Genomic DNA, 16,374 nt, shown 5'->3' with positions numbered 1-16,374 from the left:
TTTTAGATAAGTATGGATTATTTTCAAAAAATGTATTCTTTGCTTATGCAAATAATTCACAACTCAGTGAAAACATTCTTTGTGCTAATTGGCATATGACACAAAGAATAAAAAGCCTTATGTAAGGACCATTTGTATTCAAGTAAAATACATCAAGATGTCCAAAGTTAATAAACAGACAAAAAAGGTAAATAAAAATTGCACATCATTTGTTCATTATCAGGATATATTTTAAATGAGATCAAATCTTCCACTTTTTTTTTTTGATCTGATGAGTACACGGTCCTGGGTCCTTATTATAATGGTCTTATTTTGAAAGCATTATGGTGTGGAAGGTGGTTTGGGAGATGGACAGGATCCTTGACTATCAAAACTGGTTGCCCGGCCAGGTAACTGAAAGATAATAATTTCATAATATATGATCTAGTGTAAAAAATAATAAAGTGGGTAATTGTTGTTACCTTTTAATAGTGAATATTCACCCCTGATAATGCAAGCCTCTGAAGAGAAGACATACATAACTACCCATGCCTTTCAAAACTCACCTTCTCAGGTATCATGAGGGGACACAAACATCTAACAGAGATGTAGGTAGCGCATGGTACATAGATGGCATGCAGAGCAACTGCAGATTCATTTCGCATTCTATCACAGGCTTTTAGTTCTTATTGTAAAATAACTAATGGTTTACTACAGTCGGGGGCAATTGCTGGGTAAGAACAAGAAGGTTCAAGACACAAGAGACTGCATTCCACTTGCTCTAAGGCAGGAGGTGATTTTTAATAGGAGCAATTAATGAGATGAGAGGGACTGGGAAAATGGGAGCCACGAGTGATAAAGAATAATTTCTCATGGTCTTTAAATATTATGTGTATTTTAAAAGTTTAATTACAATAGAATAAACTTTTGTATCTAGGTACAAGTAGCCAGATTTTCCAAGTGATGCTTTAGTCTCCTCTTACCAACTTACTCAGCTCTTGAATAATTGTTCCCTTCTCATTTTAATCCCTGCTGTGGCAACAAAACATAATTACACATGTACCACATGTACACTTTCCCACAATTCAAAATCCAGCCAGTTGTTAGGTCTCCAGTCCCTATGTTCTGTTTGATCAGTGAATGTAGGTACAGGAGTTGGAAAAAAAGAAGCTATTTGCTAGAGAAAGTATATTTACATAATCTTTTTGGCCCACTTGTCCTCTGATAGTCAGCTGCTAGAGAAATATATCTGGGATATTCTTCTGAGGCCCATATTGTAGCTTATTCTTCCTATATATTCTACGATGACTGAAAAATATTCACAAGTTCTCAGACACAAACACATGCCTATTTCATAGCTCCTCTTCATCATATAAATGTATAACTTCTTATTAAACAGTCATAAGTATAATATGCCTTGGGTCATACAACATCTGTCCTTTCATTAGTTAAAAGTTGTTGGCCACATTATCTCACTTCTCCCTACATCATTCCTATGAACTCTGTAGGGGTGGGCCTTTCTATTTTCATTAAATATGGGAGAATGTAGCTGCAGACAGAGTAGGTGGTCTGCCTAGGATTAGACAGCCAGAGGAGCAAGGGTTAGAATCCATGTCTCCCTTCAGTGTGGTTCTCTGCCCAGAAAAATTTACTCTCATGTCTAGATTCTTAGATTTAATATTCACTTTTCAAACTTTACATGAAAACAAAGATGAGAATCAGGAAATGGATAGTAAAGCAGTAGACTATACTTTAGACAATACACATTGTTGAAATGAAACAACCTTCTCAGGACTCGTTGAGCTATTACTTAGGGGAAAGTGCTGTGTGAATGTGCATTTGCATGTCTGTCTGTCTTTTATGATTTACATTAAATGATGAAGTGAGGTAAAGATTTGGAACATTAATATAATAAAGCAGATATCTTATCTATGGTGACAGTTCACCTCTGTTGTCTGAGCATGTGCTGTTTATACAGTGTTCATCGAATTTTCCCTATAGAGTATTGAGTAACACAGCCAAGTTCACATTTTTGTGACTAAGCTGAGCTTAGAACCAGGGCTCACTGACATTTAATTACACTGCTCTGTCTCTCCTATTCAACCCTGTACTTAGTGACAGAACAAGAAGCAGAATCTTATCCATGGGAGAGATGGCAATGTATCCTTCACTTACTATGTGGCTATCATAACTTTTTATTAAATTGCATGAATTCCACCCTCTACCATACAACCTTTTATCAACCTGCATTACCTCTCAGTTAATCAGGTCATATAAATGATTTATTTTGAGACTCTTCTCTATTTATTTATTTTGACACTCTTCAAGAGACTCCCATAGTCTCTGACAACTGCCTTCATGGCTAAAAATCCTGATAGAAACTGGTATTGATACTTCTTCTGGTTAATATAACTATTAATATTAGTTATAATTAGAGCAAACACTGTGCCATACTCTGTACTAAGCACTTAACATTCAGCATTTTATTTAGTTTTACTCTATGAGTTTACTGCTATTACAGAGTGTAATATGTAGTCACACAGCAGAGCCAGGTTTTCAACTCAGACAAAAAATATTTTTAAAAATCTGTGAGCCTTTTTACTTCCTGACCAGAGTCAGTGGATGTATATCTGTCCCCTTACATAGATGAGCTGTATTAGGTGATAGTACCCCTATTTAGGGATTCTGGAGAAGTTTAGGTGAGGTAGCTGTTTTCACAAAAGAGAAGCAGGAAAATTCAGTTTCCAGTTAGTAATGAATTTACTTGATTGTTCCACCACTCACTGATATAAGTTTTCAGACAATGCAAAGAAAATAATAGGCTTGCAGTTTTTATGGGCTCACTGTAAAGGAATATCAAACTCAGAAAGTTTAGTGGTTTTTAAAAACCAACAAGGCACACAGAACTTTTCATACTGGATGATAGAGTCTGTGGGACAAAAGCAAGAACAATATCTATTTTAAAAAATAGGTGAATATATAAAACATTAGTGAAGTGTTAGCAGATAAATAATATTTAAGCAAGAGATAAAGAAGAGAGTAGATGTGAGAGAGTCCCAGAGCTTACCTCCAGCAAGGGGTGCCAATGTGTTATTGGTTTTCGGTGATAGGCCAGCATTTCATTCCAGTGGTCTCGCCCAAGACCCTCAGCGTCCAGTCCTGTTCTACATACTCCTATGACTTCATTGTGTCCTACCCTATGATTTGGAGAATATTTTGCTTTCATTCCAACATTCAAAGATAAGTTTCACACACCTTAAACCGAATTTTAAACTTATGATTAAAAGAGTAGATTTTGTGGTAAGTTCTAGATAATTTTACATATTAAACTACTTCAGATCAAATGAAAAGTCTTAAGTAGGCTAAAATTTACTAAACAGGATCAGCATTCAAAAATGAATCTGTAAAAGGATCACACACAAACCATTTTAGTGCTCTGTAAATTGAGAACATTTCACAATAATAAGAATAGTGTGAATGAGAAATGCCAGCTGGTCCTTACCTACATGATGAGTTTCTTTCTTGGTAGCAGACCCATTAACTTTAAGTGATGTAATTCTAATTGCCTTCTTTCCAAAAGGTTTAATGTTTTATAATGATGCCTACATTTCTTACCAAGAGCTCAATACCCACTTTCTTGTATAAATGACCATAATTAATTGATTCTAAATGATATGTCAGTGAACATTACTGCTTGTATTACAATTAAACAGGGCAGGGCTACATTTTGAACCATGGCATTTGACTTATTATTGCATAGTACCAGAGCATACTGAACAACATTCTTATTTTCTATTCATACCTTGTTTTCATAGCAACAAATCAAAATAATAATGATATTAATATTTTTAAAGAGCTTGTTATATGCCAGACACTGTTCTAAGTAATTTAAATGTACTGACTCACTTAATCCTCACACCATGACCATGAATATCATTATCATCATCTCATTTTATAGACAAAGAAATTAAACACCCAGAAGTTAAGGGACCTGCCTGCCTTTGTACACTTAGTAAGAGACAGAGGCAGGACTTGAATCAAGACAGTTGACTCAAGCATACATATGGTAAGCTGCTTTTCAAGAATGGAATGGAATTTAAAGGCATTTTCTTGAGGATTATTTTGACATACATCTATCTATAAGGAAAGTTTTGAGATGATTTTAGGACATTACATTACTTTCTTCCTGTCACTGATGTATTAATAGATATGTAGGCTTAGTATCTTTTCTTTTAATATGAAGTTTCCCAAAAAAGCATATTTTAGAAATAACTTTTAATCTTTCTATTTTATATATTGTCAGGGTCCATTTCCCTAAAATTATTTGGGTGACGAATCCTCAGTTGTATTTATCTGCAATCTATGCTGTGAGAAATCAATAGGAGTAATTTTTTGGTAAAGCAGAATAAGGGCTTCTGATGAAAACATTACAACATTTTTAAAGTTTGCCATTTTAACTAATTCAAGATTTCTCTCTCTCTCTCTTTAAATTGTGTCAACTTGTTTTATAAACTGTGATATAAACTAATTTCAAATAGATGGTATAAATCATTGTATTTTTCAGCGCTTCATTTTTCTAGCTCTCATCCAGAGGATACCATTTTTAATGTCTCTATGTTATAGGGTCTTGGTTACTGCCATTTGCATAATGATATAAAATAGACACTCTTTGAATATTTGTGTATGTGTACTCTGTCCCACTTGTGTTATCATTAGAACAAAATAAGACATTGCCTATGTGCTGATAATTTTGTAGGTTAAACATACAGGATTCCTTTCTGAAAGTCTTATAAATATAAAAAGCAAAACAATAAAAATAAGTATATAGCAAGGATCAAATAAGACATATAAACCTTTAGTGGGACAAAAGTTCAGAGGGAGAAGAGATTGGTTAGCCAAGAGAGACACAGAAGTGGTGCCTTGAGCAGGGCTGTAAAGCATGGGTGACATGAGATACACAGGTATCTCGTGCAAACGAGATATCTCGCATACACGAGATACCTGTATCTGAAATGTTGATACAGGGCAACATTTCAGAAAAGGAAGGAGTGGGTGCTGCAGCAGGAAGAAGCTTCAGAGCTTCACTCGGGAGTTTGCCATTTATTTTGTGAAAGGAGAAGTAATCAAAGTGTGTGAACTGGAAGAACTATCCACAAAGCAATGATTTAAGACTGGTGTGAAAGCCTCAAGGCATAACGCTATGGACACTATTCACCTTCCACTGTTAATACTCACTGCTCACAGCTGCACATTACACTGATGTTTTACAAATGGAAAAGTGAATTTCTAAGAGATAACTTGCCCTTTCACAGTGCTAGTTAATGATAGAGCTCAGTATCATGATATTCATATTCCAGCCCAGCTGGGAAAGCAAAATACATTGATTGTAATTTATGTTGTTACTGTAAAAAGACTTCACAAAAGTGCTTCCTATAATGTACCCCATTCTTTCACCATCTGCAGGTATCCTGTCCTTCAACTTAAGAATGATGTCTTTTGGAAAAGATAAAGGATAAATAATAACATAGAATAAAATTAATTTTGAATGAATAATTTTTATCCATTCCAGTTTAAATTAAAACTCTTGTAGCAGTAAATAACCTGAAAAGCTGAATTTGGTCTGCATATGACTAAATGTAGCTGTTATTCAGTGAGTAGAGGGATGAACGTACCTGTCATAATCCATGACTGCAATGGAGAGGCTGACCTGGTCCACATTCTCCGGAGGGATATCAAAAATAATGGCCTCATTGTACACAGGGTTTAGAGTGTTTTTCTTTGTAGTCGTTTTCCTCTTTTTTAATCTTCGACCCTCACACATCAGAGACACTTTGACATAAGGATCTATCACGGGAAGGCAATTTTATTAAAATGAAAGTAATAGTACAAAGCATAAATAAAACTGTGGTTAATTGTTACTAAATAAGAAAAGTAGTATATTAAGCCCTTTAGTGTTACCGGTTTTAAATTCAAATGGCATAATTGGGGGTAATAGACTCTCTAGGACTTCTTACTGAATGGACTAGAAAAGAATTAACTTGATCACTGTGTTTAATACAACAGAGAAAACTCACTAGTTTATCAAGAGCCAGTCTAAACTATAATGTGTCTTTTAATCACAGCTATTTGAGGACATGTTTTGTCCCAAGTGATTTCTAGGGAATGTAATCCTAACAAGTAAAAATAATTGTATTAAATTTAATTTCCTTCAAAATGATTTAGAATAAGAAGGCTAAAATTTATGAAAGAGCAACATTGTATCTAGATAAGTATATATAATCACAGTGAATTGAAATTAGCAAAAACTATGTGGGAATTGTCTTGAATTGTTGGAAAAAGTACTAATCTTAGTACCTTTTTAGTCATAGTGCTTGATAAAGAGTTTGGATTGAAGAAATGATCACTACAAATCATTTATTAAATGCTCAACAGTATACAATGAAAAGGTGATATTTGGTTTACAGATGTTCTCAGGGAAGTTTCCTCATATGAATTGTCTGTATAATGTCAACTGGAAAGATAAAATTTTAGTCAGGCTATATTTTTATGGGCCAAAGAGGTCAAATAATTGTTAACAAGTTCTGCCCTAGCTGACTGATCTCTACTTTCTTACCCCTGCCACCTTAAGTAGAAAAACTGTTACAGTATTATAGAAAATTATACAATATTTATCAAAAGTTTCTTTAAAAAGTCTTACTTTTTGTATCTTTTTATAAAAAGGAGGCATGGTTTTGGGAGAGGGTATTGGCATTGGGGTGAGTATGCTAGGTGGTCAAAACAATCAGTGTCTGCTCTACCTTCATTTTTTTTTCATTATAGTTACCCTCCAACTGTAGCACCACAACCATCTTTTCTCTCTTTCCATCAATGTAACAAAGTAACAAAACTTATTTCATTAGAATAAGCCAAAAACATGGCAACATTAATTTATTTGAGCAAATGAATGAAATGGTGATTTTTAGGCTCTAGAAAAATGTCTCTGTATATTTCATAAGCATTTGTATCAAGGAGAAAAAACACATTTTATGGCTGGAAATAGGGTATATAGAGGAAAACAAGGTAAAAGGGAAATGTTCAATGGCTGTTTCCTATTTATTTATTTATTTTAACTTTTAATTTTATATTGGAGTACAGTTGATTAACAATGTTGTGTTAGTTTCAGGTGTACAGCAAAGTGATTCAGTTATACGTATACCTGTATCTACTCTTTTACAAATTCTTTTCCCATTTAGGTGTCCCATAATATTGAGCAGAGTTCTCTGTGCTATACAGTAGGTCCTTGTTGGTTATCCATTTTAAATATAGCAGTGTGTACATGTCAACCCCCAAATCCCTAACTATCTGTCCCCCCAACCCTTCCCCTCTGGTAACCATAAGTTCATTCTCTAAGTCTGTGAGTCTGTTTAAATAGAAATATAGATCAATGGAACAGGATAGAAAGCCCAGAAATAAACCCATGCACCTATGGTCAAGTGATCTACGACAAAAGAGGCAAGACTATACAATGGAGGAAAGACAGTATCTTCAATAAATGGTGCTGGGAAAATTGGATAGCTACATGTGAAAAAATGAAATTAGAACATTCTTTAGCACCGTACACAGAAATAAATTCAAAATCGATTAAAGACCTAAATGTGAGACTGGAAACTATAAAACTCTTAGAGGAAAACATAGGCTCTCTGACATATCACAGCAATATCATTTTTGATGCATCTCCCAGAGTAATGGAAATAAAAACAAAAATAAACAAATGGGACCTAATTAAATTCAAAAGATTTTGCATAGCAAAGGAAATGATAAATAAAATGAAAATGAAAATACAACCCACAGAATGGGAGAAAATATATGCAAATGATGTGACCGACAAGGGATTAGTCTCCAAAATTTACAAATAGCTTGTGAAGCTTAATATCATCAAAACAAACTGCCTGATCAAAAAATGGGCAGAAGAGCTAAATAGACTTTTCTCCAAAGAAGACATACAGATGGACAAAAGGCACATGAAAAGATGTTCAACATCACTAATTATTAGAGAAATGCAAATCAAAACTACAATGAGATATCACCTCACACCAATCAGAATGGCTAACATCAAAAAGTCCACAAACAATAAATGCTGGAGAGGGTATGGAGAGAAGGGAACCCTCCTACACTGTTGGTGGGAATGTAAATTGGTACAGCCACTATGGAGAACAGTATGGAGGTTCCGTAAAAACTAAAAATAGAGCTATCACCTGATCCTCCAATCCCACTCCTGGGCATATATCCAAAGAAAAACATGGTCCAAAAGTATACATGCACCCCAGTGCTCATTACAGCACTATTTACAATAGCCAAGACATGGAAGCAACCTAAACGTCCATCGACAGAGGAATGGATAAAGAAGATGTAGTACATATATACAGTGGAATAATACTCAAAAAAAGAATGAAATAATGTCATTTGCATCAACATAGATTGACCTAGAGATTATCATACTAAGAAGTGAAGTAAATCAGACAGAGAAAGAGAAGTATCACATGATATCGCTTATACGTGGAATCTAAAAAAAATGATACAAATTAACTTATTTATAAAGCAGAAACAGACTCCTATTTACTTTTCAATGTTTTAATAATAGGAAATATTTTCTAAGGAAGAAGCTTATTTTTGTGATATAATTCTATGTATGAGCTTCCAGGCCTAGGCCTCTCATTAACAATGAGAACGAGTCCTAGTTTATTGTTTGCTACCCCCATCATGTCTCTGATGACATTTCTCTACTAGTGACAAGGACAATTTACTGGCTCCTTAGTTGATTCACAAGGCTGTTGTGAGAATTAATGAGGTGATGTTCTCAAAACATGCACTCCCCTGATGAGAAGCTTCATATAAATAAAAAGTAGTCTTGCACTTAATTACAACTTTGATGTTGTTTGCTTGTCTTGAAATTTGGTTCTCTTTTGATACATGGTAGAAAGAGTAAAATAAACAATAATTTGCAGCGTGCTGTTTAAGTTTGTCAGCATTTACTTACCTATGACCTTTTCACCAAAATGATTGTGGAATTTATTTGCTTTTTTTCTATCTTTATATTTCAACTATGCATTGCAAATTTTAACAAATGAATAGGAAATTCATGACATAGTTCAAAAATGAGATAGAGGAAGATGTGCAGTGAGAAGTCTCCCTCCCATCTGTCCCCATACCTCTCCATCACTCAGTTTTTGTGTATCACTCAAGTATTTCTTCATGCAAATATTAGCAACATGATATATATTCTAAGATTCCTCATTCTTACATAGGAGGGAGCATGATATCCATATTTATGCTGTACCTTTTTTTTTTTTTTTTTTTTTTGTGGTACACGGGGCTTTCACTGTTGTGGCCTCTCCTGTTGCGGAGCACAGGCTCTGGACGCGCAGGCTCAGCGGTCATAGCTCACGGGCCCAGCCGCTCCGCGGCATGTGGGATCTTCCCGGACCGGGGCACGAACCCGTGTGCCCTGCATCGGCAGGCGGACTCTCAACCACTGCACCACCAGGGAAGCCCTCTTGTACCTCATTTTTTATTCACTTAGTATATCCTGGCGTTCTCTCTACATTAGAACTGAGAGTTTCCTCATACTTTTTGTGATGCAAATTTAGTTTATTTCTTTGTTCTGAAGAACCAAAAAGTTATAGATTCTACTCCCCATGTCATCTTTTACTATATCTCCATTACTATTTCTTATTTGTTTAATTCAACAAATGCTACTGAACTCCCTACTCTGTCTTTATCATTTTTTCTTCCACAGAGCTGTGCCAGAGTTCACCTATTAACTTACAAATAACCCTTCAGAACTGTGGTGATCTAAATGAAGGGATTAAAGAGAATGATGTGATTTTACCTCTTTAACAAAGTTAGCACAAGAGAAATTTCTTGAAGAATATCTTTAAGAAATTTTAAGGAGTATTTATTTACTTTATTATTTCTTTCAGTCCCTGTTGTTGTCCAGATTTTTAGTTAGAAAGGTGGTAAGAGAGCAAATGCAAATGATGGTCTTGGAATGTTGTTATTTCTTTGCAGATCAGGTGAGGGAGATAAATTCAGTCTAAATACGTCTTCCTAGGACTCTTACTTGTAGAGTAACACAAGTTTAAATTGAATGGCTTAAAGTCCAAGGATATTCCTTTATAAGCAACTGACTAGTTGGAAGCAGGGAAGTGTATAGTAAATAATGCATGTTTGAGAAAGAACTAAGTCAGTAGAGAAAGAAATAAAAATAAAAACCCAAGTTCAAAGTCTATCTATTTGATAATACTTTTTAAAAATTTCATAATGATAATGTAAACTAAAGAGGTGTTTGGAGCACTTTATTTGGTAATCTCTTTTTCTACTTTTATAGTGTCCCACAACAGACAAATGAACTCAGTAATTCAAGAGCCATATATAACTTTGTCTATGTGGAATATTTTATTTGGGAATGAACCCACTAGCCAATTGTGTGCATACCTGATGAGCCGGTGATATCCATAGCTTTCAGATTTCTGCACTTGATGACTGTCAATGTCATACGTCCAGCAGTTGGCAAATAACAAAGGGAAAACATGATTTCACCCAGGTCTATACTTTCCTAGAAAGGCAATTGGTAATGTTAGCAACTTCAAATACCAGATATTGAAAACAAAATATAATAGAGTGAAAAATCGCTTTAGTGGAATATTTGAATGCCATTTTAAATTGTTTTATTGAGGCTACAGATTGCATTGCAAAAAAGCTGTAATAGACAGAGTAAGAAAAAAGAGTATATCCCAGTTGCTCATTTGATATATCCACTTGTATTTCTAACAGGAAACTCAAACTTAACACAGTCAAAATCAAACTGCTGATTCTATTCATTCCCAATCATCTTCTGAAACCAATTCCTCTGTCATCTTTCCAAAATCAGGAAATGATATCATGATTCACCCAAAGGCTGTAGGCAAAAACCTAGCAGTCACTTGCATTCTTCTTTTTCTCTCACCCTTAACACATTGAACGCATGTCTTGTCTACATTATCTACAAAACATATATGAAATTACTGACTTTCTTTTCAGCTCTATTACTATCATTGAAACCAATATCACTTCTTGCCAGGATTACTTCAGTAGTCTCTAAAACTGATCTCAAAAGCAAAGTGATCACTTATGAAATGCAAATCACATTATTTCACTTTCCTGCTTAAAACCATCTAAAGGCTCACAACTATATTGGAATAAAATTCAAATTCTTTACCTAGGCATATAAATGGGGTAATTATAAATCCTGGTAATCTAAGAAATTCCAGATTTATACCTACTGCCCTGATATAATTATTAAGAATGTCTATTTCCATTATTAAATATGTGTTTGTTTAGATAATGCATTACAAAGTCATACATATAAGGAGGCCCCATGTGATCTGGACCCACCTATCACTCTATTAATCTCTTGTCTCTCCCTCAGCTCACTCTTATGCAGGCACAAGAGATTTTTTTCTGTTATTCAATCAAATGACATTTGTTCCTGCTTTTGACCTTTGCATTTTCTTTTTGTCTCTCATATCTTTACATGGCTGACTCCTCCTCACCATGTAGGACTCAGCTCAAACAGCATCTCTTCAGTGAGGCCTTCCCTCTTCCTATCCTATACCCACATCATTCACATATCCTTCACATTTTTTTCATAGCACTTCTCATCAACAGAAATTACCTTTTACATTTATTTTTTGTTTCCCCAATTCCAATATATAAGGTCTAGGAGAGCACGACTCTTATTTATCTTATTTTCACATCTTAATGAAGGTACATAGCTGGCCTTCAGTGCAGTTTTTGAAGAAATGAAAAGATTATTAATTAATCTGGATAAAAGCTGACCTGCTTTGTCTCATTTGTAAAATAAAACTGTCCACAGTACCCAAGTATAGATAAATTTGCTGTGAGTGGCTGCATAGATGGTGGACAAATGAAAATGAGTGTGAACAATGCACATTTAGGATGCTTCTCAAAGAGCTGTTTAAAGGAATTAAATCAAATTATTCCTGGTAAGAGCTGGAGGAACTGGGCTCTGGGACTTCAGACTATACTACAAAGCTACAGTAATCAAGACAGTATGGTACTAGCACAAAAACAGAAATATAGATCAATGAACAGCATTGAAAGCCCCAAGATGAACCCATGCACATATGGTCACCTTATTTTTGATAAAGGAGGCAAGAATATACAATGGAGAAAAGACAGCCTCGTCAATAAGTGGTGCTGCGAAAACTGGACAGATACATGTAGAAGAATGAAACTAGAACAGTCCCTAACACTATACACAAAAATAAACTCAAAATGGATTAAAGACCTAAATGTAAGGCCAGACACTATAAAACACTTAGAGGAAATCATAGGCAGAACACTCTATAACATAAATCACAGCAAGATCCTTTTTGACCCACCTCCTAGAGAAATGGAAATAAAAACAAAAATAAACAAATGGGACTTAATGAAACTTAAAAGCTTTTGCACAGCAAAGGAAAACATAAAGAAGATGAAAAGACAACCCTCAGAATGGGAGAAAATATTTGCAAATGAAGCAACTGACAAAGGATTAATCTCCCAAATATACAAGCAGCTCATGCAGCTCAATATCAAAAAAACAAGCAACCCAATCCAAAAATGGGCAGAAGACCTAAACAGACATTACTCCAAAGAAGATATACAGATTGCCAACAAACACATGAAAGGATGCTCAACATCACTAATCATTAGAGAAATGCATATCAAAACTACAATGAGTTATCACCTCACACCAGTCAGAATGGCCATTATCAAAAAATCTAGAAACAATAAATGCTGGAGAGGGTGTGGAGAAAAGCGTACCCTCTCGCACTGTTGGTGAGAATGTAAATTGATACAGCCACTATGGAGAACAGTATGGAGGTTCCTTAAAAAACTAAAAATAGAACTACCATACGACCCAGCAATCGCACTACTGGGCATATACCCTGAGAAAACCATAATTCAAAAGGACACATGTACCACAATGTTCATTGCAGCTCTATTTACAATAGCCACGACATGGAAGCAACCTAAGTGTCCATTGACAGATGAATGGATAAAGAAGATGTGGCACATATATACAATGGAATATTACTCAACCAAAAGAAGAAACAAAACTGAGTTATTTGTAGTGAGGTGAATGGACCTAAAGTCTGTCAAACAGAGTGAATAAGTCAGAAAGAAAAAAACAAATACCATATGCTAACACATATATATGGAATCTTAAAAAAAATGTTTCTGAAGAATCTAGGGGCAGGACAGGAATAAAGATGCAGACATAGAGAATGGACTTGAGGACACAGGAAGGGGGAAGGGTAAGCTGGAACGAAGTGAGAGAGTGGCATGGACATATATACACTACCAAATGTAAAATAGATAGCTAGTGGGAAGCAGCCACATAGCACAGGGAGATCAGCTCAGTGCTTTGTGACCACCTAGAGGGGTGGGATAGGGAGGGTGGGAGGGAGACACAAGAGGGAGGAGATATGGGGATATATGTATACATATAGCTGATTCACTTTGTTATACAGCAGAAACTAACACAACATTGTAAAGCAATTATACTCCAATAAAGATGTTAAAAAAATAAATAAATAAAATAAAGTGACATCCTTCAGATAAAAAAAAATATATATATATTCCTGGTAAGACAAACTGTGGTAGATTTAATATGGGGGGAAATAAGTTTCTATGCATCCAGGTCCATAAAACTGTTTTTTTTAAATTCTTCATGAAGAACTATTAACATTTATTGGACTTATCCTTACAGTTTAGCTTCTGATTTATGTAATTCCCATTTCTTTATTCATGGTCTAGAAGTAGTAGAGCTCAGCAATTAAGAGTATAAATTTTAGAGTCAGTTAAACTTGAGTTGATTCCTGTTTTCTGCTTCTTGGCTGTGAGATCCTAGGAAATTTAATTAAGCTTTGACTCTCTGAAACTTCATTTTCAGATTGAGGAAAATGCTGTCTCCACAGGGGTTTTCAATTGAGATAATGTAAATAAAGTCCAAGGCACATAGTATCTGGCATATGATAAGGCATGCTGTTTTGTTCATTGCTATCACATGGAGCAGGGCCTTACACATATCAGGTGCTCAGTAATACTGGACAAGTGAAAAACTAATAAAAAGCATTATTTTTTGAGAAAAAAATAGTAAGAAAATAATTATTTTAAAACAAAAGTATATCCAAATGGGTCTCCTCTGGGCTGTTTGATTGCTGCAGATCCAAAATAGCGAGAAAGATCCAAAAGGAGAAGAGGCCTGAGAAAAAACAGGAAGAGTACAACCTCCTTCTAGTACTCATTCTTTTCATCACCAAGTAAATACTGAGTATTATTTGTTAAGTGCACTGGTAGGTGCTATAGATACCAAAATAGAAATGGCATGATTCTGCCCTTGAAGATCTCAGTTGAGGAGGAAGAGAGTAGGCTATAAAGAGCTAAGAAAAGAAGTCTGAATTTTAGTTTTATCTGATTCTTTATTTCTCTTTCTCTTTTTCCAAGTGTTTCTTTAGGCTCAGTCAATGGACTGAAGTTCTCTATCTGGTAGCCATCCTTCTTTCCCTTACTGGACATTTCACCTCCCTGGAACTATCAATCATACTTTGTTGAAAGCTGGTAAAATTTAAGGGATCCCTTTATAAATGTAGAACAAGATACCAGTCCCACCAAGAAACATGGTGGGGATGGTGATGGAGAAGCTAGGAAAGAAATAGGAGACATGATCTCAGAGATGAAATACTTAGAAGTCAATAGGAAATGAACTACATATAAGCAGAAAAAAGTACACAAACAGAGACATCTAAAAGGATTAGTAAATACAACATTTTCACATGTCTGACTGATATGGTTTTATTTTTACACATCACACCATCTGTAGAAGTAATTTTTCTGTTTCTTTAGATGTATCACATGTTTACTGGCTGGAACAAAGAAAGTTTGCTATCTTTAGTCTCATCTCTCAAAGATCCTTTCTATGAATTCAGTTGCCACATAATTTTGACTATTAATGAGTATTGGCAAATATAAAGAGGTTAAACTGGGGAGTGACCAAAGAACTAGCCTAAATAAATTGAAAGCAAAGAGCATGATTAAAGGACATCTCTGAGCAACTTCGTATGACAAGCTAGTTGGCTTTTTGTTACAGCAGTAGTAAGAAATCTACTTAAATATTTAAATTCCATACAGTCAGGAGTTTTAAGGAAACTAGAATGAACTGAGTAGGGAAAATTAATGTATAGTATGCATGCATAATAACTGCACAAAAATTTGAATCTTCATTAGAATAATTTTTTTTTTCCTTCAGGAAGCATGAATGTGAAAGAACTAAAACTGCCTACATATGGAAAAGGGCAAAATACTCTCTAGGATAAATACCAATATTCTTCAACTTTTTAAATCTGGAAGAAATATAAGAGATAACTATGAGAAATGAATTTAACGAAGGTAAATGGCTGTATGACCTTTAAAAAGGTCCTATCACAAAAGTAACATCAGAACTCCAGATTTTGGTGACAGTTTTCTGAGCTACAATGTGCACTGATTTCAGTACCCACCACTGAATCTGTCTGTGTGTTTATAGCCCACCTCCAAGGATGAGGTTGAGTTTTATTTGCCTCTGTCTGCCCCAGATCACTGAAGTTTATAAGGAAAGTCTTAGTTTGAACAATCTGAACCCTCTAATGCCCAGCAAAGAACCAGGAAATAAATTGAAAGTTCTCTGAACATACAGCATAAATATAACAAACTTATGCAATAAAATTCTCTTATATAAGGAGACTACATCTTCTCTTATTCAACACCCATTTACTACTATTTTATACAAAATTCTAAGAAGAATGTTTACTTGGTATATCAGTCTATAGCAGTTCAAAACACACATGTGAAATGTAAAGATGGGGAAACTAACAGCACTAGGTCTAGCAAAGGCAGAGATAAATGATAGCTACAAAGACACAAAGCGTATAAAAAAGAAGCAAATACTGTATTCTAAAAAGGATAGCAATCTAGAATCATTTTGTATCAAGGGTAACTAACACTAATAACTCCTCAGTAACTTAAAAATGATATTTTATTACAGACTTGAAGAGTAATTGATGTTCAAAATGATGACTGAGTCATCAAGCTAGGGAAAATTATCCTATATGTTTTGTTTAAGAAGGTAGAGAAGTGTACACTATTTTTTAGAGTTATTTTTGTCCAAAACCCTTAAAATGTTTGAAGTGATAATTTTGGCTTAAAATGAGAAATGCTTTGAGTTTCTGAAAATTATTATATGGGTAATCTCATTTACTGTAATTCGATATAAAAATGAAATTCCCATATTAACTTTGAACAACTTTTGTGCCTTTGGGCAAATAATTATTT

At 34.7% G+C, this 16,374-nt stretch overlaps 1 protein-coding gene across 1 annotated transcript in view; it reads right to left on the bottom strand.

Annotated features, from left to right (window-relative positions):
* Window positions 1-254: 254 nt before the first annotated feature.
* SYT10 (synaptotagmin 10) overlaps window positions 255-16,374 on the bottom strand; it is a 74,285-nt gene continuing 58,165 nt past the window's right edge. Inside the window, exons 4-7 of the mRNA XM_079937913.1 lie at window positions 10,453-10,573; window positions 5,652-5,823; window positions 3,047-3,176; window positions 255-393 (exon numbers count right to left, since the gene is read on the bottom strand). Coding sequence (XP_079794039.1) covers window positions 322-393; window positions 3,047-3,176; window positions 5,652-5,823; window positions 10,453-10,573 — 495 coding nt within the window. The 3' untranslated portion in view covers window positions 255-321. The remainder of the gene's footprint in view (window positions 394-3,046; window positions 3,177-5,651; window positions 5,824-10,452; window positions 10,574-16,374) is intronic.

Source organism: Stenella coeruleoalba, assembly GCF_951394435.1.
Source record: "Stenella coeruleoalba genome assembly, chromosome: 11".
NCBI classification, from domain to species: domain Eukaryota; kingdom Metazoa; phylum Chordata; class Mammalia; order Artiodactyla; family Delphinidae; genus Stenella; species Stenella coeruleoalba.
This window is presented reverse-complemented; position numbering and strand designations above follow the sequence as displayed.